The sequence below is a fragment of the Chiloscyllium punctatum genome, chromosome 37, assembly GCF_047496795.1.
Source record: "Chiloscyllium punctatum isolate Juve2018m chromosome 37, sChiPun1.3, whole genome shotgun sequence".
Lineage (NCBI taxonomy): Eukaryota > Metazoa > Chordata > Chondrichthyes > Orectolobiformes > Hemiscylliidae > Chiloscyllium > Chiloscyllium punctatum.
The window spans coordinates 10,199,411-10,227,358 of NC_092775.1; the positions used below are offsets into that span (position 1 = coordinate 10,199,411).

General features: G+C 43.9%; 1 protein-coding gene across 4 annotated transcripts; it reads left to right on the plus strand.

The window, feature by feature from the left end:
• Positions 1-195: 195 nt before the first annotated feature.
• On the plus strand, positions 196-26,884 carry LOC140462850 (pyruvate dehydrogenase [acetyl-transferring]-phosphatase 1, mitochondrial). Of its 4 annotated transcripts, none has more exons than XM_072556225.1 (3): positions 196-807; positions 4,759-4,869; positions 18,845-26,884. In XM_072556225.1, exon 3 carries the CDS (start codon positions 18,913-18,915, stop codon positions 20,515-20,517), a length of 1,605 nt encoding a protein of 534 aa, XP_072412326.1. In that variant the 5' UTR covers positions 196-807; positions 4,759-4,869; positions 18,845-18,912; the 3' UTR covers positions 20,518-26,884. The 4 variants fall into 4 exon arrangements, with proteins under 4 accessions (XP_072412326.1, XP_072412327.1, XP_072412325.1 ...); XM_072556226.1 differs by having other exon boundaries at positions 4,759-4,865; XM_072556224.1 differs by lacking the exon at positions 4,759-4,869.
• Positions 26,885-27,948: the final 1,064 nt, after the last annotated feature.

Sequence of the window (27,948 nt, forward strand, 5' to 3'; positions counted from 1 at the left end):
TTATTTCATGGAATCCGAGTCCGATATTGTCGTTCCGCAAATCTGTATCAAAACGCTCCGATCTATTTGATGATTATTAATTGAAATGAATTACAAGTTGTTTCCACAATTATTTAAAAACAAAGATGTGAACCGCAGGCTTCTGCCTAACGCGCGGGCCTGTCGGTTACTGAGGCTATACAGGATTCCACTTTGGTCTGGCGTAACGGCAGCTCAACGAGCTGCGTCTATTGTGATTGGTCGGTGCGTCTGTCCACATGACTGACATACACGCCTCCTCCATTTCAGCTCCGATTGGTCCATGCCCCTGTCCATCAGGATCGCTGCCGGACACGCCCCCCTTTTCCAGTGTCGATCGGCTAGTGCAGCACCTATCCATCAAAGTCACCACCGGACACGCCCCTTCTTCAGCGTCGATTGGTCAGTGTGACTGTCGATCAAGAACACCTCCTCTTTCCCAGTGCTGATCCGTCATTACATCTGTCCGTCATGATCACGCCCCCTTTTCCACCGTCGATTGGCCAGTGCGACAGTCCATCACGATCCAGCGTCTATTGGCCAGTGCGACAGTCCATCACGATCAATGCCTGACACACCTCCGTTTTTCCAGCGACGATTGGTCGGTGTGCCTGTCCATCAGCCTAGCCTGACGTACACGCCCCCTCCTCCCGTGCTGCTGGCAGGGTCAAATACAGGGCGTGAGCGCTCTAACCTGTTGCACCAGTTTGTGTGGAGTGGAGGTATACAAGACTGGAGGGGTGGAATAACAGCTGAATTCCTCTGGATGCAGATCCTTCGACGATTTGGGTGAGTTAAATATGGAATTGCAGGCTGTAGGCACAGGCCATGATCTCTCAGGACAGACTTGCACTGTCTGTTCTGCAATGTCTGAAGAGAAAGGGTCACTGGAAACGTTAATACTCTTCACAGATACTGCAACGATCTACTGAATTTCTCCTGAAGGTTACTCTTTTTTTAAGCTTCAGGTCTCCAACATCCTCAGTTCTTTGTTTTATTATATTGCAGTGTCATTTAATTATTATTCCAAAGGTAAAGTCGCCATAGTGTTACCAGACCATTAAAGAGAGAGAGAGGACTGGTGATGGTCTAACCTGATGGGGTAGGTTGAGAAGGAGAGTCTTTCATGGTGACCTCAACCAGTATGGGAATTCAACCCACAATGTTGGCACCAATCTTCAAAACCATAAAATGCTGGACTCCTCTGTTAATATTAACTTTGCACCTCTTCCCTCAGGTAGTGTCTGACATTGCTATGCACTTTCAGTTCTTATTTCCGATTTTCAGCATTGGTGGTACTTTCCCTCTGCATTTGGAAATTTTATGGCACGGCTGTTGTTAAACAATAAAACATGAATCAATTGCTGTTTGCAGGAAGCTCTTATGGTTGGTGGCCACTTGAAAATCTCAAAGCAATGGAGATTAGCAGACTTCTGTTTGGCAAGGGTGTTAAGGGTCTCCAAGCATTTTATTTTCTCATTTATCTTAAGCTTGGAGACCAAGAATTACAATTGGTGTGTTTCATACTAAATTCAACATCTTTTATTGACAAGTTCTCCCCGCGTCAGCTTGGGTTTCCTCCGGGTACTCTGGTTTCCTCCCACAATCCAAAGATGTGCAGGTTAGATGGATTGGCTGTGCTAAATTGCCTATTGTGTTCGGGGATGTGTAGGTTAGGAGCATTAGTCAGGGGTAAAATGTAGTAGGGGAATGGGCCTGGTTGGATTACTCTTTGGAGGGTTGGTGTGGACTTGTTGGGCTGAAGGGCCTGTTTCGACATTGTAGGGATTCTGTGAAATATAAACAAAATGGTTTCAATTAACTCATTCAGCTACCCCTTCAGATGGTCAATCTGATGTGATTTGGCCACTTAAGAATGATCCTTGACTTTGATTTCCCTGCTTGAATCAGGTATGACTGTTCCCATTGATGCTTGACTTCTGTCTTTTCTTGACTCCTGCTCAACAAATGCACATTGGTTCCTCATCCGTAATTACGCTCGAGTCAGTGGTGGTGATCCACTATCTTGAACCATTAGAATTTATTTGTAACAATATACCCATTGTGTTGTTAGGAAGAGATCTTCTTTCAGATCTGCTGTAATTGCCAAAAAGCCAAAAGAACTGCTGATGCTGGAAATCCGAAGCAAAAACTGAAATTACTATAAAAACTCAGCAGGTCTGGCAGCATCTGTGGAGAGAAAATAGTTAATGTTTCGTGTCCAGCGACCCTTCTTCAGAACTCAAAGTTTCTTCAGAATTCAGTTCTGAAGATGGGTCACTAGACCCGAAACGTTAACTCTGCTTTCTCTCCACGGATACTGCCAGACCTGCTGAGTTTTTACAGCAATTTCTGTTCTTTTCTCCTGCAATTGCCTGTCTGTTTTCAATCTACCTATGCTAGTTTCACCCAGTTTTGGGGCAATGAACAGTTCTATTCAATTCAAATTGTTTTATTTAATTCAGCAGTATTACAAACATCAACTGTACATAACCATCACTGCTATAAATGCATAGCAGTCTGTTAACCCTTTCCTTACGGTTTGCAGAACCAAAACTCATAGGTGGAGCTAAGATGCATATTTGCTATGATTTAATGAATGCTGCAATAGGTTCAAAGGGCAGAATAACCTATTCCTATTCATAAAATCAAAGAAAAGGGCAAGGTGTGCAGCTGTTATTTAACCCTGTTTAAAACTTCAATAAATTGCTGCTTTCTTTTGTATTCATTCACAGCACACGTGCATCGCTGGCTGGGCCAGCATTTGTTGCCCATTCCTAGTTACCTTTGAGAAGGTTGTAGTGAGCTGCCTTTTTGAACTGCTGCATCCATTTCATAACATGATAGAATGTTTCAGTTTGACAATGCAGAGAGTGAGTGAAATAGATAGATTATACCAGATAAATCTTTCCCTGATCTCCAGTCTCCAGACAGGATAACGCCTAGTCAGTTTAGTGACAAGCTGGGTATTTGACTGACCCAGAATTCATATGATTTTTGTTGAACAGTTCTTCTTTGCGAATCTATTGTGGATTATTTGGTGGTTCACAGAAAACAAGTAATAGTTTTTCCAAAGCTGGTCAATTATGTAATTTCAGCAGTGAAAACTGATTAGTTGACCTTGTTTGCTGGGATATTGGACTGATTAGCAAAGTTACTGTGACACATAACTTATGTTTGGATTTTTTTGCTTCAGTATTTAAAAGCAACAAGATTTCTTTTCAAATTTCACAGAATCCTAGAGCACAGAAAGAAACCATTTGATTCATTCTGTCTATGTTGGCTGTTTAAAATTCTCTCCAGCTGCTTTTTGTGTAGTGTCAGCTGTGGAACAGTGGTTAACTTTTTTCTGTCTGAGTCCAAACAATCTGGGTTTAAGCCCCACTCCAGGCTTGAGCACAATGATCTAGGCTGATACTCCAGTACAGAACTGACAAAGTGAGATGCTGTTCCTCAGTCAAGATGTCGAACTAAGGACTGACTTGTCCACTTGAGTGGATAAAAAAGATCCACAGCATTAGTTTTTAAAAGAAGCAGACGTGTTCACCCCAGAGCCCTGACTAATATTTACCTCTTAATCAACATCTCAGAAACATTATTTGGTTGCAATCACCTTGTTCATGGGAGTTTATTTGTGTAAATTGGCTGGAAGGTACTTTGAAATTGCATGAAAAACAATATATAAATGCAAGTCTTGAACCACTGCATCCATTCATGAACATGATAAAATGTGCTTCAGTCCAATTATCCAGAGAGTGAATGAAGTGGACACATTGACTTTGTAGTGTCCCTAAATCTGAGCCAGGAGGCCTGGGTTCAGATTCCACTACACCAAAGGTGTACTGTAACATACCTGAACAAGATAAATTTATAAATGCAAGTCTTTTCTTTCTTCTTTAATTCACTATGTCTTGATTAGTTTATTGGAAATAACGCTGTTTCTGTTCTAACTTTAACGTTATATTCCTATTTGAGGAATTGATCTAATTGTAGTAGGTTTGATCAGTCGCAGAAAGCACTTGAATCCAGGTACCAGGCACTCCCTACCCACCAGGAGAAAAGTCCTGCCTGTAGAAATACATCTGTCTGAGATTCAACCTGTGTCTCAATGGTTTTCATGAAATTTAAATTAAATTTAATTCAATGACTATCAGTAGGAACACTGCAGCAGATGTCAGGCTGAGAAAAATAATTGGTTCAAGATCTTACTTCTCAGATACTTTAAGGTGGTTAAGTACCAGGTAGTTCACTTTGATTTTAATTTCTGTGTCTTGGTGCAAAATCAAAATCTCCAAAGAACTATGGAGAAAGACATGGAAGCTAGAGAACTCTGGGAAACAAGTTGTGATGTCAGGAAAAGAGGAGAAAGTGAGGACTGCAGATGCTGGAGATCAGAATCAAAAAGGGTGGTGCTGGAAAAGCACAGCTGGTCAGGCAGCATCCGAGGAACAGGAGAGTCGACGTTTCGAGCAAAAGCTCTTCATCCTGATTATTTCTACATCAAGATGATCAGGATGAAGAGTTTATGCTCGAAATGTCGACTCTCCTGCTGCTCTGATGTTGCCTGACCAGCTGTTCTTTTCCAATGTCATGAAAAGAGTCCACGTTACTGATGCTGGAGGTCTTAAAACTCATAAAAGTAGATAAGTCCCCGGAACCTGATAAAGTTTGTCGCAGGATATTATGGGAACCTTGAAGAAATTGCAGTGCCCTGAGCAGAGATATTTGTCTCATTGACAGCCACAGGTGAGGTGTTGGAAGACTGGAGAATGGCTAATGTGGCAACATTAAAGCAAGGATGCAAGGAAGAGCCAGGGAAGTACAGACCGGTCAGCCTGATGTCAGCGGTAGGTAAGTTATTGGAGGGGATTCTGAGAAACAGGATCTACGTACATTTGGAAAGGCAAAGCCTGATTAGGGATAGTTAGTTTAGCTTTTTGTGTACAAAGTTGTGTCTCAAACTTGATTGAGTTTTTTGAAGCGGTGACCAAAAAGATAGATGAAGGCAGAGCTATAGATATTGCCTACATGGATGTTAGCAAGGTTCCATGAAATCCAGCGAGACCTAGCCAACTGGTTACAAAACTCGCTTGACGGTAGGAGACAAAAGGTGGTGGTAGAGGGTAGTTAATCAGACTGCAGGCCTGTGACCAGTGATGTGCTGCAACGATTAGTGCTGGGTCCACTGTTGTTTATCATTTATATAAACAATTTGGATGAAAGGGGAAAGATTTGAAAGGTACCTGATGGGCATTTCTTCTCATTCAGAGTATGGTGCACATGTGGAACAAGCTGCCAGAAGACATAGGTAAAAACAATGACTGCAGATGCTGAAAACCAAATACTGGATTAGTGGTGCTGGAAGAGCACAGCAGTTCAGGCAGCATCCAACGAGCAGCAAAATCGACGTTTCGGGCAAAAGCCCTGAACTGCTGTGCTCTTCCAGCACCACTAATCCATGCCAGAAGACATAGTAGAGGTAAGTACAATTACAACACTTAAAAGAAATTTCGGCAGGCAGATGATAAGAAAAGTCTCCAGGGATATGGGCAAAACACGGGCAAATGCGACCAGTTCAGTTTAGGAAACCTGTGATGAGTTGGGCCTAAGGATCTGTTGCCGCACTGTGTGACTCTATCAAAGCAAGCATGCAGATACAGCAGGCAGTGAAGAAAGCTAATAGCATGCTGGACTTCATAACAAGAGGGATTCTGTATAGAAGCACAGAGGTTCTTCAGCAGCTGTACAGGGCCCTGGTGAGACCACACCTGGAGTATTGTGTGTAGTTGTGGTCTCCAAATTTGAGGAAGGACGTTCTGGCCTTTGAGGGAGTGCAACGTAGGTTTACGAGGTCAATTCCTGGAATGGCTGGATTATCATGTGTTGAAAGATTGGAGCGAATGGGCTTGTATACAGTTGGGTTTAGAAGGATGAGAGGGGATCTGATTGAGACATATAAGATTATTAAAGGATTGGACACTCTGGAGGCAGGAAGCATGTTTCCACTGATGGGTGAGTCCAGAACTAGAGGACACAGTTTAAAAATAAGGGGTAGGCAATTTAGAACAGAGTTGAGGAGAAACCTCTTCACCCAGGGAGTGGTGGATATATGGAGTGCTCTGCCCCAGAAGGCTGTGGAGGCCAAGTCTCTGGATACTTTCAAGAAGGAGGTGGATAGAGCTCCCAAAGATAGTGGAATCAAGGGTTATGGGGATACGGCAGGAACAGGATACTGATTGTGGATGATCAGCCATGATCATAATGAATGGTAGTGTGGCTTGAAAGGCCAAATGGCCTACTCCTGTACCCTTTGTCTATTGTCTATGGCTCTTAATATCTTAATGAAGAAACAATGAAGGTTGATTAAAAGGATGTGATGGGTATTATCTAACTAGAATATAAGGAAACCTTTAACAGAACTGAGGAAGGGTCACTGGACTCGAAACATTAACTCTGATTTCTTTTTACAGATGTTGCCAGATTTACTGAGCTTCCCCAGAACTTCTGTTTTTATTTCTGATTTACAGCATTCGCAGTTCTTTCGGTTTCTACACAAAAGTTTGATTGACAAAATCAAAGTTCATCAAATAGGAAAATCAGTACCAGCTTAGACTTTTATAAAGTATGACAAAAAACACCAAGTATTGCAGATACTGGATGTCTGAAATCTAAAAGAAATAAAGTTCTGGAAATACTCAGCTGGTCTGGTTGCATCAGTGAGATAGATAGGTGGAATTAATGTTTCAGGACTCTAACCTTTCATCACCTCTTCAGGTCATGCTTAGTGGTTATTTTTCAGACTGAATAATGGTAGACAGTTCCCACTTATCAGTGCCAGGCGACTTTTACTTTAATACAGGGGGTCCTCACTATTCGTATGGGATATAGAGTCATAGAGATGTACAGCATGAAAACAGACCCTTCGGTCCAACTCGTCCATGTCGACCAGATATCCCAACTCACTCTAGTCCCACCTGCCAGCACCCGGCCCATATTCCTCCAAACCCTTCCTATTCATATACCCATCCAGATGCCTCTTAAATGTTGTAATTGTGCCAGCCTCCACCACTTCCTCTGGCTCATTCCATACACGTACCACCCTCTGTGTGACAAGGTTGCCCCGTAGGTCTCTTTTATATCTTTCTTTCTCCTCTCACCCTAAACCAATGCCCTCTAGTTCTGGACTCCCCGATCCCAGGGAAAAGACTTTGCCTATTTACCCTATCCATGACCTTCATAATTTTGTAAACCTCTAAGGTCACCCCTCAGCCTCCGACACTCCAGGGAAAACAGCCCCAGCCTGTTCAGCCTCTCCCTATAGCTCAAATCCTCCAACCCTGGCAACATTCTTGTAAATCTTTTCTGAACCCTTTCAAGTTTCACAACATCTTTCCGATAGGGAGGAGACCAAAATTGCATGCAATATTTCAACAGTGGCCTAACCAATGGCTGTACAGCTGCAACATGACCTCCCAACTCCTGTACTCCATACTCTGACCAATAAAGGAAAGCATACCAAACGCCTTCTTCACTATCCTATCTATCTGCAACTCCACTTTCAAGGAGCTATGAACCTGCACTCCGAGGTCTCTTTGTTCAGCAACACTCCCTAGGACCTTACCATTAAGTGTATAAGATTTGCTTTCCCAAAATGCAGCACCTCGCATTTATCTGAATTAAACACCATCTGCCACTTCTCAGCCCATTGGCCCATCTGGTCCAGATCCTGTTGTAATCTGAGGTAACCCTCTTCGCTGACAACTACACCTTCAATTTTTGTGTCATCTGCAAACTTACTAACTGTACTTCTTATGCTCACATCCTAATCATTTATGTAAATGACAAAAAGTAGAGGACCCAGCACCGATCCTTGTGGCATTCCACTGGTCACAGGCGTCCAGTCTGAAAAACAACCCTCCACCACCACCCTCTGTCTTCTCCCTTTGAGCCAGTTCTGTATCCAAATGGCTAGATCTCCCTGTATTCCATGAGATCTAACCTTGCTAATCAGTCTCCCATGGGGAACCTTGTGGAATGACTTACTGAAGTCCATATACATCACATCTACTGCTCTGCCCTCATCAATCCTCTGTTACTTCCTCAAAAAACTCAATCAAGTTTGTGAGACATGATTTCCCATGCACAAAACCATGTTGACTATCCCTAATCAATCCTTGCCTTTCCATCTTGTCCCTCAGGATTTCCTCCGACAACTTGCCCACCACAACGTCAGGCTCACTGGTCTATAGCTCCCTGGCTTGTCTTGACTGCTCTTCTTAAACAGTGGCACCACGTTAGCCAACCTTCAGTCTTCCGGCACCTCACTTGTAGCTATCGATGATACAAATATCTCAGCAAGAGGCCCAGCAATCATTTCCCTAGCTTCCCACAGAATTCTCGAGTACACCTGATCAAGTCCTGGGGATTTATCTACCTTTATGCATTTCAAGACATCCAGCACTTCATCCTCTGTAATATGGACATTTTTCAAGATGTCACCATCTATTTCCCTACAGTCTATATCTTCCATATCCTTTTCCACAGTAAATACTGATGCTAAATACTCATTTAATATCTCCCCGTTTCTGCAGCTCCACACAAAGGCCGCCTTTCTGATCTTTGAGGGGTCCAATTTTTCTCCCCAGTTACCCTTTTGTCCTTAACGTATTTGTGAAAACTCTCTGGATTCTCCTTAATCCTATTTGCCAAAGCTATCTCATGTCCCCTTTTTGCCCTCCTGATTTCCCTCTTAAGTATACTCCTACTCTCTTTATCCTCTTCTAAGGATTCACTCGATCTACCCTGTCTATAACTGACCTATGCTTTCTTCTTTTTCTTAACCAAACCCTCAATTTCCTTAGTCATCCAGCATTCCCTATACCTACCAGCCTTTCCTTTCACCCTGACAGGAATATACTTTCTCTGGATTCTTGTTATCTCATTTCTGAAGGCTTCCCATTTTCCAGCCGTCCCTTTACCTGGGAACATCTGCCCCCAGTCAGCTTTCAAAAGTTCTTTACTGTCAAAATTTGCCAATTTAGAACTTCAACTGTTAGATCTGGTCTATCGTTTTCCATAATTCTATTAAATTTAAAATAATAATGATCACTGGCTTCAAAGTGCTCCCCCACTGACACCTCAGTCACCTGCCCTGCCTTATTTTCCAAGAGTAATCAAGTTTTGCACCTTCTCTAGTAGGTACATCCACGTACTGAATCAGAAAATTGTCTTGTACATACTTAATAAATTCCTCTCCATCTAAACCCTTAATAGTATGGCAGTCCCAGTTGATGTTTGGAAAGTTAAAATCCCCTACCATAACCACCCTACTATCCTTACAGATAGCTGAGATCTCCTTACAAGTTTGTTTCGCACTTTCCCTCTGACTATTAGGGTGTCCATAATACAATCCCAATAAGGTTATCATCCCTTTCTTATTTCTCAGTTCCACCCCAATAACTTCCCTGGATGTATTTCTGGGAATATCCTCCCTCAGCACAGCTGTAATGCTATCCCTTATCAAAAATGCCCCTCCCCTCTTGCCTCCCTTTCTATCCTTCGTGTAGCATTTGTATCCTGGAACATTGAGCTGCCTGTCCTGCCCATCCCTGAGCCATGTTTCTGTAATTGCTATGCTATCCCAGTCCCATGTTCCTCACCATGCCCTGAGTTCACCTGCCTTCCCTGTTAGGCCCCTTGCATTGAAATAAATGCAGTTTAATTTATTAGTCCTACATTGTCCCTGACTGTTTGACTCATTTCTGTTCTCAACTGTACCAGTCTCAGATTGATCTCTTTCCTCACTATCTCCCTGGGTCCCAAACCCCACCTTCCTAGTTTAAATACTCCTGTGCAGCTCTAGCAAATTTCCCTGCCAGTATATTAGTCCCCTTCCAATCTAGGAGCAATCCATCCTTCTTCTACAGGTCACTTCTACCCCAAAATCCCTTCCAATGATCCAAAAGTGTGAATCCTTCTCCCATACACCAGCTCCTCAGCCATGCATTCATATGCTGTATCCTCCTATTCCTGCCCTCACTAGCTTGTAGCACTGGGAATAATCCAGATATTACTACTCTCAAGGGTGTCCTTTTTTAAATTCCTGCCTAACTCCCTGTAATCTCCCTTCAGAATCTCAACCTCTTCTCTTCCTATTTTATTGGTTCCAATGTGGACAATGACCTCTTGCTGGCCCCTCTCCCCCGTGAGAACATTCTGCTCCCTCTCTGAGACATCCTTGATCCTGGCACCAGGGAAGCAACACACCATTTTGATTTTCCGCTGCTGGCCACAGAAATGTCTGTCTGTACCTCGGACTAGAGAATCCCCTAACACAATTGGTCTCTTGGAACCTGACGTACCCCTTGTTGCATTAGAACCACTGTTGCACTACCAACTCTTTAAATACTTCAGTGGTCTAACCTCCACAACTTTCTTGCATGAAGAACTCCAGACTGTATTCACACATAGCTTAAAAATGTGTTGCTGGAAAAGCACAGCAGGTCAGGCAGCATCCAAGGAGCAGGAAAATCGACATTTCGGGCATAAGCTCTTCAGGAATGAGGAGGGTGTGTCAAGCAGGCTAAGGTAAAAGGTAGGGAGGAGGGACTTGGGGAGGGGCTTTGGGAGTGCGATAGGGGGAAGGAGGTTAAGGTGAGGGTGATAGGCCGGAGAGGGGGTGGGGGCGGAGAGGTCAGGAAGAAGATTGCAGGGCAAGAAGGCGGTGCTGAGTCTGAAGGTTGGGACTGAAAAGGTGGGGGGAGGGGAAATGAGGAAGCTGGAGAAATCTGCATTCATCCCTTGTGGTTGGAGGGTTCCTAGGCAGAAGATGAGACGCTCTTCCTCCAGGCGTCGTGTTGCCATGGTCTGGCGATGGAGGAGGCCAAGGACCTGCATGTCCTTGGCAGAGTGGGAGGGGGAGTTGAAGTGTTCAGCCACGGGGCAGTTGGGTTGGTTGGTCCGGGTGTCCCAGAGGTGTTCTCTGAAATGTTCCGCAAGTAGGCGATCTGTCTCCCCAGTGTATAGGAGGCCACATCGTGTGCAGCAGATACAGTAAATGATGTGTGTGGAGGTGCAGGTGAATTTCTGATGGATATGGAAGGATCCCTTGGGGCCTTGGAGGGAAGTGAGGGGGGAGGTGTGGGTGCAATTTTGCATTTCTTGCAGTTGCAGGGGAAGGTGCCGGTGAGGTTGGGTTGGTGAGGGTTGTGGATCTGACAAGGGAATCGTGGAGGGAGTGGTCTTTCCGGAATGCTGATAGGGGTGGGGAGGGAAATATATCCTTGGTGGTGGGGTCTGTTTGGAGGTGGCGGAAATGACGAAGGATGATACGATGTATCTGGAGGTTGGTAGGATGGTAGGTGAGGACCAGTGGGGTTCTGTCCTGGTGGCGTTAGGAGGGGCGGGGCTCAAGGGCAGAGGAGCGGGAAGTGGAGGAGATGCAGTGGAGAGCATTGTCAACCATGTCTGAGGGGAAATTGCGGTCTTTGAAGAAGGAGACCATCTGGGTTGTTCAGTATTGGAATTGGTCCTCCTGGGAGCAGATGCAGTAAAGGCAAAGGAATTGGGAATCGTGTTTGGTGTTTTTACAGGGGTCAGGGTGGGAGGAAGTGTAATCTAGGTAGCTGTGGGAGTCAGTAGGTTTATAGTAAACATCTGTGTTGAGTCGTTTGTCCAAGATAGAAATGGAGAGGTCTAGGAAGGGGAGGGAGGAGTCTGAGACGGTCCAGGTGAATTTGAGGTCAGGGTGGAAGGTGTTAGTAAAGTGGATGAACTGTTCAACCTCCTTGTGGGAGCTCGATGTAGCAGAGGAAAAGGGGGGTGGGGGGTGCCAGTGTAGCTGCGGAAGATGGACTGTTCCACATATCCAACGAAGAGGCAGGCATAGCTGGGGCCCATGTGGGTGCCCATGGCTACTCCTTTGGTTTGGAGGAAGTGGGAGGATTGGAAAGAGAAGTTGTTCAGAGTGAGGACCAGTTCAGTCAGTCAAAGGAGGGTGTCAGTGGAAGGGTACTGGTTGGTACAGCGGGAAAGGAAGAAGCGGAGGGCTTTGAGTCCTTCGTGATGGGGGACGGAGGTGTACAGGGACTGGATGTCCATGGTGAAAATAAGGTGTTGGGGGCCGGGGCAGCGCAAATCATGGCTGAGGTGGAGGGTATGGGTGGTGTCTCGAACGTAGGTGGGGAGTTCTTGGACTAAGGGGGACAGGAGCGTGTCGAGGTATGCAGAAATGAGTTCGGTGGGGCAGGAGCAGGCTGAGACAATGGTCGGCCGGGGCAGTCAGGTTTGTGGATTTTGGGCAGGAGATAGAAACGGGCAGTGTGGGGTTGTGGGACTATGAGGTTGGAGGTGGTGGATGGGAGATCCCCTGAGGTGATGAGGTTATGGATGGTTTGGTGGTGGGAGGTGGGGGTCATGGTCAAGGGGGCAGTAGGAGGAGGTGTCCGCGAGCTGATGTTTAGCCTCAGCAGTGTAAAGGTTGGTGCGCCAAACTACTACCGCGCCTCCCTTGTCTGCCGGTTTGATAGTGAGGTTGGGGTTGGAGTGGAGGGCTGCACGTTGCGAGGGTGAGAGGTTGGAGTGGGTGAGAGGGGTGGAGAGGTTGAGGTGGTTAATGTCACGGCGGCAGTTGGCTATGAAGAGGTCGAAGGCAGGTAAGAGGCCAGCACGGGGTGTCCAGGTGGATGGGGTGTTGGAGGTGGGAGAAGGGGTCATCAGAGGGTGGGCGAGAGTCCTGGTTGAAGAAGTAGGCGCGAAGGCGGCAGAAGAATTGTTCAATGTCTCGCCATGTGTTGAATTACCCTCTCTCCAGCCTATCACTCTCTCCTTAACCTCCTTCCACCCATCGCATCCCGACGTCCCTCCTCCCTACCTTTTACCTTAGCCTGCTTGGCACACCCTCCTCATTCCTGAAGAAGAGCTTATGCCCAAAACATTGATTCTCCTGCTCCTTTGATGCTGCCTGACCTGCTGCGCTTTTCCAACAATACATTTTTAAGCTCTGATCTCTAGCATCTGCAGTCCTCACTTTCTCCTAGTTGTATTCTTGCATAATAAATTCCTTTGTATTTCAGTTTTAAATGAGTATTCTTTTATTGAATATCTATATGCTGGGACATTTTTCACTGGAGTATAGGAGGTTAAGAGTTGACCTTATCATGAGGGGCATAGATGAGGTCATTGGTAGATGTTGTTTCAATAGGATGGGAGGTTTCAAGACTGGGGGTGTATTTTTAAGGTGAGAGGAGAAAGATTTAAAAATGACAGGAGACAAATTTTTTACTGGGTGGTTTGTGTATGAAATGAACTTTCTGAGGAAGTGGTGAATTTGGGCACAGTTGGAATGCTTAAAAGACGCTTAGATATATACGTGAATAAGAAAGGTGTATAGGGATGTGGACCAGGAGCAAGCAGGTGGGAGTAGTTTATATTGGGATTATGTTCAGCTTGGACTGATTGGACCGATGTGTGTTTTTGCGCTGTATGACTCTATGTCCCCTAGTTTGAGATTCTTCCACTCGTGGCAATATCTTCTCAAAGTCTATGTTATCAAGCCCTATCAGAATCAGATTTTTAACCTGTACATCCTTCTGATATGGCAGACACTAAGAGTTGAAGAGTTTCATGTCTAGCCAGAAAAGTGTAATAGCTGCAGTACACAACTTCTCCATTTTTTTAAAAAAAACCTCCAGTGTGCAGGTTCTTGCCATGAACACTTTGTCCCCCTCACTTTGAGGGACTACTGCACAAAACAATTAAAAATTTGGTATAAAATTTGATGAGTGACATCCACTGCCACAGTAAATATTCTAATAGAATAGACAGGTAAGTGCTAGATGAAAATTGATAATTTGAGAAGCATGAGGTGATAGATCTTGGAAGGATGAAGAAGAAGAGGCAGTGTGCTGGGGTTGGATAGGTGCATGGTTGAGATGGTAGGTCATGTTAAGAGTGATTAGCAAAGCATCTGGGGTCTTGGCTTCATAAATACAGGCACCAAGTACAATTATTCTGGACCTCTGGAAAGCTCGATTTACTTGACAATGAAAACACTTCCTCCGCTGTTGTTCAACAACTTTATAAACGTTTTCAGGATCCTTGAGGAAGTGCAGAGGTGATTTATCAGAATGGTTTCTGGGATGGCAGAATTTAGCAACAAAGGTTGAGAAAATTGGCAGTTGTTCTCCTTGGAGCAAAGGATCCTGAAGGTAATTCGAATACAGATGTCCAAGTTGATGACAGGTTGAGCTAAGGTAGAGAAAGACCAGCTGTTTCCATTCACAGATCAGTTTGGTACAAGGGACACAGATTGAAGATTTTTGGTAAGGGTTCAGAGGATTTTCATAATTTCATCAGGTATGGGAGCATAATTAGGCCACTTGACCTATCGAGTCTGCTGTGGCTGTACAGGAATATTGTTTGCAGTTCTGGTTTCCCTCCTATCAGAAGGATGTTGTGAAACCTCTACAAACAGGAAGGGACCTCTACAAACAGGACATCTTCACTTGAGCCAGAGGGGTACTAATAGCCCAGGTGGGAAATTTGCTAGTGCTATTCAGATGGGTTTAATCTAGCTCAGCAGGGGAATGGGAACCTGAGGTGTAGTTCCAGTACACAGGAGGATGTGAGTAGGGAGGACATGGACAGGATTTCACAGTCACAGGAATCTGCTGACAGACAGCAAGCTGGTTTAAAGTATGTCTACTTCAATGCCAGAAGTATCCAAAATAAGGTAGGTGAGCTTGCAGCATGGATAGATACCTGGGACTTTGTGGCCATTTTGGAGACATGGATAGACCAGGATCAGGAATGGATGTTGTAGATTCCAGGGTTTAGATCTTTCATTGAGATGAGGGAAGTGTGATTTTTGTTAGTCAAGGACAGTGCAACAGTGGCTGAAAGAACTTTTGACAAGGACCCGTCTACTGGGATGGTGTGGGCTGAGGTTAGAAACAGGAGAGTAGAGGTCACACTCCTGGGCCTCTGCAAGTTCCAGGGATGTGGAGGAGAAGATTGGCAAAACAATTCTGGGTAGGAGTGAAGGGAACAGGGTGGTCATTATAGGGACTTTAACTTCCCCAACATTGACTGGAAATGCTATAACTCAAGTACATCGAATGGATCAGTTTTTGTCCAGTGTGTGCAAGAGGGTTTCCTGACACAGTATGTTGAAGGGCCGACAAAAGGGGAGGCCACACTGGATCTGGTACTTGGTAATGAACCAGATTACGTTTAGCTTAGCGATGGAAAGGGATAGTACAAGCCACAGGGCAAGAGGGGAAGGGGGAAGGGCAATTATAATGCAATTAGGTAAGACTTAGGAGGCGTAGAATAGGGTAGCAAAATGCAGGGGATGGGGACAATCGAAATTGGAGCTGGTTTAAGGGAGATATTGTGTGTCTTTGATAGGTATATCCCTGTCCAGCAGGGAGGAAGTGATAAGGTAAGGGAACTGTGGTTTACTAAAGAAATTGTATCTCTTGTTAAGCAGAAGAGGGAGGCTTATGTGACGTTAAGATGAGATGGTTCAGATGAGGTGATGGAGAGTTACAGATTAGCAAGGAAGGATTTAAAGAGAGTTAAGAAGAACAAAGAGAGGACATGGCCAGTCTTTAGCAAATAGAATAAAGGAGAATCCTAAAGCTTTCTATAGGTATGTGAGGAATAAAAGGATGACTAGGGTAGGAATAGGGCCAGTCAAAGACAGAAGTGGGAAGTTGTGTGTGGACCCTGTGGAGATCAGAGCGGTGCTAAACTAATATTGCTCATCAGTTTTCACTCAGAAAAAGGAGAATATTATTGAGGAGAAGAATGAGATACGGGGTGTTAGACTAGAAAGGATTGAGGTTCGGAAGAAGGGTGTTATCAATTCTAGAAGGAGTGAAAGTAGATAAGTCCCCTGGGCTGGCTGGGATTTATCTGAGGATTCTCTGGGAAGCTAGGGAGGAGATGGTAGAGCCTTTGGCCTTGATCTTTTGAGTTGTTATTGTCTACAGGTTTAATACCTAAGGACTGGAGGATTGCAAATGTTGTGCCCTTATTCAAGAAGGGCAGTAGAGATGACCCAGGTAATTATAGACCAGTGAGCCTTAAGTCTGTTGTAGGAAAAGTTTTGGAAAGGATTACAAGAGATGGGATTTATAATAATCTAGCAAGCAACAATTTGCAGATAGTCAACATGGTTTTGTCAAGGGCAGGTCGCATCTCTCAAACCTGAGTTTTTTGAGAAGGTGACCAAGCATGTTGATGAGGGTGGGGCAGTTGACGTGGTGTACATAGCCTTCAGTAAAGCCTTTGGTAAGGTTCCACATGGTAGGTGTTTGGAGAAAATGCAGAGGCATGGAATTGAGGGTGATTTAGCAGTTTGGAGTAGAAACTGGCTTTCTGTAAGAAGGTTGATGGAAAATATTCAGCCTGGAGTCTAGTATGCCACAAGGATTTGTTTTGAGACCACTGCTGTTTGTCATTTTTATAAATGACTTAGATGCAGGCATAGGTGGATGGGTTAGTAAGTTTGCAGATGACACTAAAGACAGTTAAGTGGTGGACAGTGTGGAAGAATGTTGCAGGTTGCAGGAGGACTTGGATAAATTGCAGAATTGGGCTGAGAAGTGGCAAATGGAGTTCAATGCAGCTAAACATGAGGTGATTCACTTTGGGAAGAATAATAGGAAGGCAGAATATTGGGTCAATGGAAAGATCCTTGGTAGTGTGGATGTGCAGAGGGATCTTGGAGTCCATGTACATAGATCCCTGAAAGTTGCCACCCAGGTTGATAGTGCTGTTAAGGAGGCATACGGTGTATTAGGTTTTATTGGTAGAGGGATTGAGTTCTGGAGCCGTGATGTCATGCCAGAACTGTACAAAACGCTAGTGCAGCCACACTTGGAATATTGTGTATAGTTCTGGTCGCCCCATTACAGGAAGGATGTGGAAGCATTGGAAAGGGTGCAGAGACATACCAGGATGTTGCCTGGTCTTGAGCAAAGGTCTTATGCGGAAAGGCTGAGAGACCTGGGTGTGTTCTCATTGGAAAGAAGAAGGCTAAGAGGGGATTTAATAAAGACATACAGGATGATCAGAGGATTAAATAGGGTGCATAGCGAGAGTCTTTTTCCGAGGAGTATGACGTCGGCTTGTACGACGGGGCATCTCTGCAAAATGAGGGGTGATAGATGTCAGAGGCAGGTTCTTTACTCGGAGTGGTAAGGGTGTGGAATGCCCTGCCTGCCAATGTAGTTAACTCAGTCACATTAGGGACATTCAAACAATCCTTGGATAATCATATGGATGATGATGGGATTGTGTAGAGGGATGGGCTTAGAATAGTTCACAGGTCGGCACAACATAAGAGGGCCAAAGGGCCTACTGTGCGCTGTATTGTTCTGAGTTCTAAACTTGAAAGGGTCAGAAAAGATTTAAAAGGATGTTGCCAGGGTTGGAGGATTTGAGCTGTCGGGAGAGGCTGAATAGGCTGGAGCTAACTTCACTGGGGCGTTGGACAGTGAGGGGTGACTTTACAGAGTTCATAAAATCATGAGGGACATGATTTGGGTAAATAGACAAGGTCTTTTCCCTGGGGTGGGGGAGTCCAGAATTAGAGAGCATAGGTTTAGGGTGAGAGGGGAAAAATTTAAAAGGGACCTAAGGGGCAACTCTTTCACGCAGAGGGTGGTGCCTGTAGGGAATGAGCTGCCAAAGGAAGTTGTGGAGGCTGGTACAATTACAACATTTAAAAGGCATCAGAATGGGTATATGAATAGGAAGGGTTTAGAATAATATGTGCCAAGTGCTGGCAAATGGGACTGGATTAGGTTAGGATATCTGGTTGGACCAAAGGGTCTGTTTCCATGCTGTACATCTCTGACTCTATGACTCTATATGGACCTCAGCCCCAATATCCTGAGTTCTCTCTATATCCCTTCAACCCATTAACAATTAAGTATCTGTTTAACTCCTCCTTAAATTTACTCACAGCATCCACTGCACTTTGGGGGTAGCAAATTCCACAGATTCACAACCCTTTGGGAGAAGTAGTTACTCCTCAACGCTGTTTTATATTTGCTATCCCTTATCCTAAGACTATGACCTCTCGGCATGGAATGCCCCACAAGAGGAAGCATCTGCTCCATTCATCCATACCTTTCATCATCTCTAATACCTCCATTTGATCTCTCCACATTCTTCTAAATTCCAAGGAGTTTTAGGAAAGAACTCTTTTACACAGCAAGCCTGAACTCCCACCACCTGTGATGGAGGTGGAAGCAGAGAGAACTAATGACTTCAAAAGAAAATTAGATGGGCACGCAGGAAATAAGCTTGCCATATAAAGCAGGGCAATAGAGGAGACTGGATTGTCTAAGGAAAGCTGGTAAGAGACTTGATGGGAGGAATGGCCTTCTCTGCCATTCTCACTTTATGATTCAATGACAAAGATTTTGGAAATGCACTCTATACTTTAATATAGAATGTGTGGCCACCAAGCTATAATATAAAAGACCAAATGATTCTGTCTTGATTGAGGTATAAGGCAGGAGACTGGGCGGACTCATTACTTTGCTTCAAAGTAATACGCTAAGATTGCTCACAATCAGGTATAAGGGCAAATTGAGGCCTCAGTTTAACATCTCATTCTGAAGGACAGCTCCTCTGATAGTGTGGCACTCTCTCAACACCCATTGGACTGTCAGGCTAAACTATGTTTCTGGAGTGAGACTTCAAACAATGATCTCCTGTCTCGAAGTAGAGAGTGCTATTCCCAGTCAACACCCTGGTAACTTTTACCATGTACTGCTATGTCTAAATGTTTATATGTTCCCTCATACAGGTATCGTCACTGCCACAATACCGACAAAGCCAATGGAGCCTTGATCAGGAATACCCACATTGAAGGAAATGTTGGGAGTGAGTGGCATCACAGATCGTATTCGTCATGCTGGGAACTCCAGAGGAATCTATCTTTCAGCCTCTGCACTGAGCAACCACTTTGGGATATGGACACCGAAGGATCTTTGCAGTGGAAACTCTGGCAAAGCTGTGCCTGGCTCAGGATTTCAGAGGAGGCCAAGCAAGCTCCAGCATGGCAGAAGCTACAAAGCCCAACCTCAGCCCTACCAGCTCACTCTGCCACAAATTAACAGCATCCTGAAAACCAACGAGTACAGCTTCAAGGTGCCAGAGTTTGACGGCAGGAACATCAGTTCCGTGCTGGGCTTTGACAGTAATCAGCTAGCTTCTAATGTCCCCATTGAGGACCGGCGCAGTGCAGCCAGCTGCCTACAGAGCCGGGGGATGCTGCTGGGGGTTTTCGATGGGCACGCTGGCTGTGCCTGTGCTCAGGCTATCAGTGAAAGATTGTTGTATTACATTGCTGTATCCTTGCTGCCTCGCAAGACCTTAATCGAGATAGAAGACGCGGTCGAAAATGAGCGACCAGTGTTGCCCATTTTGCACTGGCACAAGCATCCCAATGACTATGTCAGCAGGGAGACAGGAAGGCTTTACTTCACCAGTTTAAGGACTTACTGGCAAGAATGTATTGACCTGGCAGATGAAGAGAAGCTGGATACTAGTGCTGCTTTAAAACATGCCTTCAATCGCCTGGACAGTGACATCTCCCTCGAAGCTCAGATCGAAGCCAGCAATCCATACACCAACTACACTGCACTTCGGGTGGCTCTGTCCGGCTCCACAGCTTGTGTCGCACACATCGATGGCACTGACATGCACGTGGCAAATGCTGGCGATAGTCGGGCAGTGCTGGGCGTCCAAAACCCCGACGGCTCCTGGTCGGCCCTGACACTGAGCACCAGTCACAATGCCCAGAACCCTGAGGAGGTGCACAGGGTCCGGTCGGAGCATCCTGCGTCAGAGGAGAAGACGGTTGTGCGGCATGACAGGCTGCTGGGTCTCCTGATGCCTTTCAGGGCGTTCGGAGACGTGAAGTTCAAGTGGAGTTTGGAACTCCAGAAGCAAGTGCTGGAAAGCCGACCAGAGTTGCTGACAGGCGACGAGTTCTTCAGAAGCTACCCGGCCAACCACCACACTCCCCCTTACCTCACTGCCGAACCCGAAGTCACTTATCACAGGCTGAGGCCTCAGGACAAGTTCCTGGTTTTGGCTACCGACGGCTTGTGGGACATCATGCACAGGCAGAACGTGGTGCAGATTGTAGGGGAGCATCTCACCCGTCTGCACATCCAGCAGCCCATCTCTGCAGCAGGCTACAAAGTAACAGTGGGCCAGATGCACAGCCTCCTGCTGGAGAGGAAGGCCCGCATGTCCTCCGCTTTCAAAGACCAAAACACCGCCACCCACTTGATTCGCCATGCACTGGGCAGCAATGAGTTTGGCAACATTGAGCACAGTCGCCTTTCGAAAATGCTGAGCTTGCCTGAGGGGATGGCCAGAACGTACAGGGATGATCTAACCGTGGTGGTCGTGCAGCTGAATTCTCACCTCATTGGGGCATACAACAGAGCTGAAGACAGCATCGACTGAAAACACATTCAGCTTGCTACTGTATCGGAAACTGTGGGCTGGTGCTACAAGGCAACAAAACTATTTTTGGTGACTATGTAATGAAAGGAAAGGAAATGACACATTGAGACTTGCCTCTTCTTCAATCTCCCTCTTATCCCCAATTAGCTTCAGTGAACTGTGTCTTGAGTGGCTGAAAGCCCTGGCTTTTTTCAACTTTGTTACAAACTCCAACCGTTCAACCACCTGCATTCCTCCTGCAAGCCTCTTCTGCTTCCATAGTTGTATTTGCTCAGCCACGAGTGAGCCTGCCTTCAGCTGCCTGAGGCTTGCTGTCTGGCATTCCCATCCTAAACCTCTCCAGCTCTTTAGTTCTCTCTTGCACAACTCCCTTTGAAACCTGCCACTTTGTCAAAGCTTTCTGTCCCTGTTCTAATACATAAGGCTGTGTTTTGTGGCTAATTTTTTTTCTGTGAAGCACTTTGAGATGTTAAAGTACCGTATAAATGCAAATGTTTGTTGCTTAATTGGACATTAGAGTTCCTGGCATAGTTCCTTTGTGTGTGAATCCCAAGTTGGTTGTTCCTTAACTACTTTAAATTATTTTGTTTGGATTCATGGAATGTGGACATCACTGGCCAGGTCAGGATTTATTGCCCATCCAATGATCATATTTCTTCCGTCCTCTTGCGAAACAGAATGCTGATTCCTTTTTTCATGACAAGGTTTGATAGAAAAAATATGGAGGAACTGTTCCCAATAGTTGATGGATAGGTGACTAGAAGACATAGATTTAAGGTTTAAAAAAAGTCTTGGCAGTGAAGGGTGAAGAGTTTGTTTTTCTTCAACACATTGTGATTATGATCAAAAATGCACTTTCTGAAAGGGCACTGAAAGCAGATTCAAGTTTTAAAAGTGAGTGGGCACATTCTTAAAAGGGAAACATTTGTTGAGCTGTGGACGATGGGACTATTTCTCTTTCAGAAAGCCAATACCAGACCTCAAGGTTCAAATGGTCTCTATTAGGTCACCCTCAGCACACTCCAAGAGAAATGAAGTCCAGTCTGTTCAATATTTCCTAATATTAAAATGGAGAGATTATACCTATCATTCCACTAAATCTATTTTGCACTTTTCCAGAATCACTGAACGTTGTACAGTATGGAGACTAAACAAATTAGGAAGATGCTTTCAGGCACATGGGTCTTTCTACTTGTAATTACAAGAATAGGTCAGAGACTGGGAGTTCTCAAACCTTTGACTCTCCAAAGCCTGTTGTCCCATCTACAAGATGCAAGTCGGGACTGATGGAATACTCCCCACTTGCCTGGATGAGTGTTACTCCAAAACCACTCAAGAAGCTTGACGCTATCCAAGACAAAGTAGCCCGCTTGATCAACCACCTGCAACGTTCATTCCCTCCATCATTAACACAGTCTGTTTTACAGCTTTAAGATGGACTGCAGTAACTCAGAGGCTGATCCTGCAGCACCTTCCAAATCCATGACCTTTACTACCCAGAGGGACAAAGGCAACAGATGCATGGAAACACCACCATCAGCAAATTTCCTTATAAACCATACATTGTCCTGACTTGGAACTATATTGTGGTTCCTTTACATTTGCTGGATCAAAATCCTGGAACTCTCTGAATCCATACAGTGCAGAAAGAGGCCATTTAGCCCATCTTGACCCAGTGATGAGCATCTCATTCTGTCCCTGTAACCATCATAGCTGATCCACCTAACCTGCACATCCCTAGACACTATGGGAAATTTAGCATGGCCAATCCACCTGACCTACACATCTCTGGACTGTGGGAGGAAACCCATACAGACATGGACGAATGTGGAAGCTCCACCCAGATAGTCACCAAGGCTGGACCTGAACCACTGTGCCACCCACCCTCCCTAATAACATTGTGGGTATCCCTGAGATTAAGTGAACTACAGCAATACAAGGAGTACCTTTTCAAGGGCAATTAGGAACAGGCAATAAATGCCGTTCTGGCCAGCAAAGCCCACATCCTGCTCACAAAGAGCTGAAATCAAAACAGAAAGCACTGAGCAAGTCATGACATTTTCCGACCTGTGGTTTGATCTGACCGTCTTAGAAATGTAACAGTTTACGAACAAATTTGGAATCTGTGAAGTGTTTGCAGCTGTGGGGGGTGAGAGCAGAAGTGACGAAAGGACAAGAGATAATGGGAAAGACAAATTGGAATAGCAATGGGGCAAGTGAAGAAGTAAACGATGTGTGCACAGGAGATGACAATGGCAGGCACAAAACCCAGGAGCAGCGCTTGCTGTCTGCAAACAACTTTCTGATTACAAAAGTGAGATGCTGTCAACTCATTGATGGCTTCATGCAATGAGGGGTTTATAATATTGTGCACGTTTTGTAGTTTATGAAAAAATTGAAGTTGTACTTTAACAATCATGAACTCCAAACTGTTTCTTTAGTTCCTTTTTGATCAATTGTAATTATTTTTAAATAGTTCTTTGAATTTCAAATTAATTCTCCTGAGGCACCTCCACTGCCTTGAACTGAACTGTCACTGGGATGAAGAATCCAATGATGTGAGTTTTCCTTTACAGCTACACTTGTATAACTTATTAATTTTACATGCACTTTGTGTTTATGTATTTTATTGATATTCGTTCATACCCAACATCCTCCGATCCCTGCACTGCTAACACTGGTTTCTAACACTGCTGTCTAAAATCATGGGTTAGAGTTATTTAAGTAGATGGTGGTAGAAGTGCCAGGATATTGAAACATCACAAGATGTAGGAGCAGATGTATGCCATTCGGCCCATCGAGTCTGTGTTGTCATTCAGTGAGATGATGTGATCATCGTCAATTCCCTTACTGATTAAAACTCTGTCTGTCTCAGCCTTGAGTATATTTAATTATCCAGTCTTGACAGCCTTCTGCCATATAATGCCTTGTATATTTACTCCTTTATATCTTTTTCCCCTTGATTATCTATAAATTACACCAAGCAAAGTAATTGCATCAGTTTTGATCCCCACTTCCCAAACCCTTTTGTTTCTAATATGCCTGGAGTAACTGCTGCTATCCATTTTAATATTGCTAACTAGCTTCCTATCATACTCCTAATTTCTTTCTATTGATTAATCTTTCTCTGCCATGCTTTATATTCTGTCCAATCATCTGATCTAGCACTCACCTTAACACGAGTGTATATTTTTTATTCCATTTTAGAGCTTCCCTAATTAATCAGAGATGGTGCTCCTTTTCCTTGGAATTTTTGTGATTTTAGGAATATACTTATTGTAAGTATTCTAAAATATCCCCTTAAATGTCTGCACTGCTTCTATACTGATCTATCCCTGACCCAGTACTGTCAGGCCATTTCAGCTGGCTCAGCTTTCATGTTGCCTAGTTGCCCTTTTATTGAAGTTTAATATGCCAGCTGTAGACCCTTCTTCACTCTTTTTGAACTGAATGTAAATTTCCATTCCATTGTGGTTGCTGATATCCCAGGCTGCCTTTACACGGAGGTAATTAATTCATTAATTCTTTCATATTGCACAATATCACATCTTATATAAACTGCTCTCTGACTGGTTTTAGAAATTGTTGCACTATCTCAAAAACACTCTACAAACTTTCCATTGAGACTACTACTACCACCAGTGCGACTTTTCCAGTCAATTTGTGGGTTAAAAGTAACTGATGATTACAGTTCATGACATGCATCCAGTATTAATATTTGTGTAGTTCACCCTGTGTTGTGGTTACTGTTAGGGGGCCTGAGAACCACCAATTCTCGTAACTTCTTTCACTACCAAATCCGTATCTCCACCCAAACTGATGCTACATCCTGATCTTCTGAACCGAGGTCTTGTTGCACAGAAATGCTTGACTAACTTGCTACCCCTCCACCTTTTACGTCATTTCCTATTCTTTTTAAATGACGCATACCCCCCCCACCGCCCCATATTAAATTGTCAATCCTTGTCATCATGCAGCCACACCTCCAAAATAGTTAATAAATCATCTTCATTTATTTCAGTCTGTGTTTTTAAACTGGTTACTTTATTATGTATGTTATGGGTATTTGGACTTAAAGCCTACTCTTTTGAATTTAAAATAAGAGCAATTACAAAGACATGAAAGCAGAGCTAGCAAAAGTGAACTGACAATTTAGGTTAAGGGATGGATCAATAGAAATGCAATGGCAAACATTTAATAGGATATTCCAGATAATACAGAATAGATACCGTACTACAAGTAAGAACATTTTGGGAAGAGATGGACCTGCGATCTGTGATTAAGTTAAATCAAACTCAAAGAAAAGCCATATAATTGCAAAGGTAAGGATTTGACAGCAAATAATTACCAAAAGATTAATGACATGGGGAAATTAGAATGTGAGAAATTAAGCCAAAAATATGGAAACCAGATAAGAAAAGTCCCTTCAAATATTTAAAGAAAATTAACGAAGTGTTAATACTGTAGAAAATTAATCGGAGAAGTTAGAAATGGAGGATAAACATGGTAGATGAATTTAAGAGTTGTGTCAACTTTCGCTAGAGATGATTCAAGTAATATCCCAGAAAAAAGCTATAAATCAGGAATAGAAAAGGCGGAAGCAATCAAGAAAACTACAATTACTGAGTAAACCGTCGAAACTGCGAGTTGACAAGTTCCCAGGTCCAGGGGATAGATTTGATCTAAGGTCTTAAAGAAGTAGCTAGTGAGATAGTTTCTGCATTTGGTTTTAATTTTCCAAATTCATTAGACCTGGCGGAGTATCCTTTTAGATTTGAAATTAGTTAATGGAACTCCCTTTATTCACAAAAGGAATGAGGCAGAAAGCAGAAAAATATAGGCCAGCCATCTTAACATCTGTCATAGGGAAAAGGTTAAAGCTATTAGTAAAGAAGTTTATAACAGATAAGTTTTAAGGTAATCGGGCTGTGCAACATGTTTTTGTCAAAGGGAAATTAAATTGAACTCAATTATTGGAATTATTTAAAGAAATGACTTGTGTAGAGAAAGGGACTCAGTGGATGTGATGTACTTTGTACTTAGATTTCCAGAAGGCAGTTGGTAAGGTGCCAATACAAAAGGTACTGCAGAAAACTAAAGTTCATGGTAGGGAGGTAATATATTGGCATGGATCGAATATTGCTTTCTCTTAGCCAGCCAAAGAGTAGGAATAAATGGGTCTTGTTTGGGCTGGTAGGATGTCACGAGTGATGTGCCACAAGGGTTGATGCTGGGATCTGTTTTTTACAATTTATACAAGTAATTTGGATGAAGGGGAATAAGTGAGGAGGACATAAATAGCCTACAAATAGTTGGTTAGCTCAGTTGGCTGAATTGTTGGTTTATGGTATAACAGCTTGGGTTCAGTTTCCCCTCCCCCTCCCTCCCTCCCAGGTTGAGGTTACCATAAAAGACACTCTTTCACAACATGCCTGAGGCCTGGTGACTATTAGGTTAAATGATCACCAGTATTGAATCGCTATTGATTAGTTTCTTGGTAATTTTCTAGACTTCCCACTATATATCCTTTCTGCTCGCTCTGGTCTCTTTGGTTTCAGACTACATGAGGTATGTTACTTGAGCAAATACTGACCAGTTCTCTTGGTATTTTCAATCTTCTTGAATTTTTTTTTCAGACTGTCAGTATTTTATGTTTAAACCCTTTCTTTACTATTTTTCAGTTGATTTTCTGTATCATTTTACAATTCTATGATTCAATACTGCAGCAATTCTTGGCATTGTAGGAAGCAAATGAGATGGTGGAGTGGTATTAATGAGGCAATACTGAACTGAACAAGTGAGCTAATACAGCCACCTTCTAAAATCAGGACCGTAGCACAGGAACTCCAGTGCCAATCTGAGGGAGTGCTGAATTGTAGGGTGCCATCTTTCAGATGAGAAATTAATTGAAGGGCCCATCTACCTGCTTCAATGGATGAAAAATAAGACTTTTGAGAGCTATCCCTGGTCTCCTGGCCAATATTTATTCCTCAAACAATATTATGAAAATAAAAACCCGATCTAGTCTGTATCATATTGCTGTCTGTAGGAGTTTGCTGTATGGAAATAGGCTGTGCTTCCTACATTACAATAGTGACTACTGTTTGAGTCTCCTGTACCTGAGAAAAACACTATGGAAATGTCATTCTTTCTTTTGATGTGACTATGCAGTTCTGGTAACCTCAATTCCAAAAAGATTATTGAAGAGAGCAACTACAATGATTTAAGGGGATGAAAGGATTAGATAGGAATGGGAGTGATTATACAAACTGAACGTGTTTTCATTCAGAACATTGTCCAGTCCTTTGCCTGTTATGAATTCTAGTGGAGTAGTTATATTGGAATAAATAAAATCTGTCCATTTTTCCTTCCACTGGGGAACAAAATATCTTCCTGTTAACAGGAACTGTTTAAAGAAGAAAGAGTTTCACTAATTACTTCATTAGGTGAAGTAGTTATGTATTAGCATTCCTTTCTGTGTTTGTATTGATGTTTGTTTGGAGCATTTCGAACCAGAATTAGAAGAATTCGTTAATATTCTCAGTTATTTAACCGTTTCTTTAAATTAAAGCTGCAACACACAACGAGAAGATTAATTTACTGGACTCCCCAAGACTTCATTTGGCCCAAGACAAGAACCACACGAGGACTGGGGTTGCAACAGCCCTCAATGGGCTGAAGAAAAACTTTGGTAGTTTTTTTTCCGAACCGCGGTATGATATTTTGTCTATTAGATGCTCAAAGATTGTTTCCCTCCCTCAGGGCGTCAATAACTGAGTCTCGGGATCAGGCACGGTGGCACAGTGGTTAGCACTGCTGCCTCACAGTGCCAGAGACCTGGGTTCAATTCCCGCCTCAGGTGACTGACTGACTGTGTGGAGTTTGCACGTTCTCCCCGTGTCTGCGTGGGTTTCCTCCGGGTGCTCCGGTTTCCTCCCACAGTCCAAAGATGTGCAGGTCAGGTGAATTGGCCATGCTAAATTGCCCGTAGTGTTAGGTAAGGGGTAGATGTAGGGGTATGGGTGGGTTGCGCTTCGGCGGGGCAGTGTGGACTTGTTGGGCCGAAGGGCCTGTTTCCACACAGTAAGTAATCTAATCTAATCTAATCTAATCTAATTTCAGACTGAGATCAGGCTAAGTTTCTTCACTCTCAGGGTTTGTAGTGCTCAATAGTTGAAAATATTTATGTACTAAAACAATTACTTCAGAAGGAAGAGCAGGCTGCTTGACCCCTCAAGCCTGCTCAGCCCTTCAATAAGATCCTGGCCAATCTGATCACTCCAAAGTCCCACATACCTCTACTAACGAGTTCCAGATTCTCCCACAAGAGGAAACATCATCTACACATGGGCCTGCCAAGACCTCTAAGAATCTTGTATGTTTCAATCAAGTTGCCTCTTACTCTTCTTAACACAAGAGGATACAAGCCCA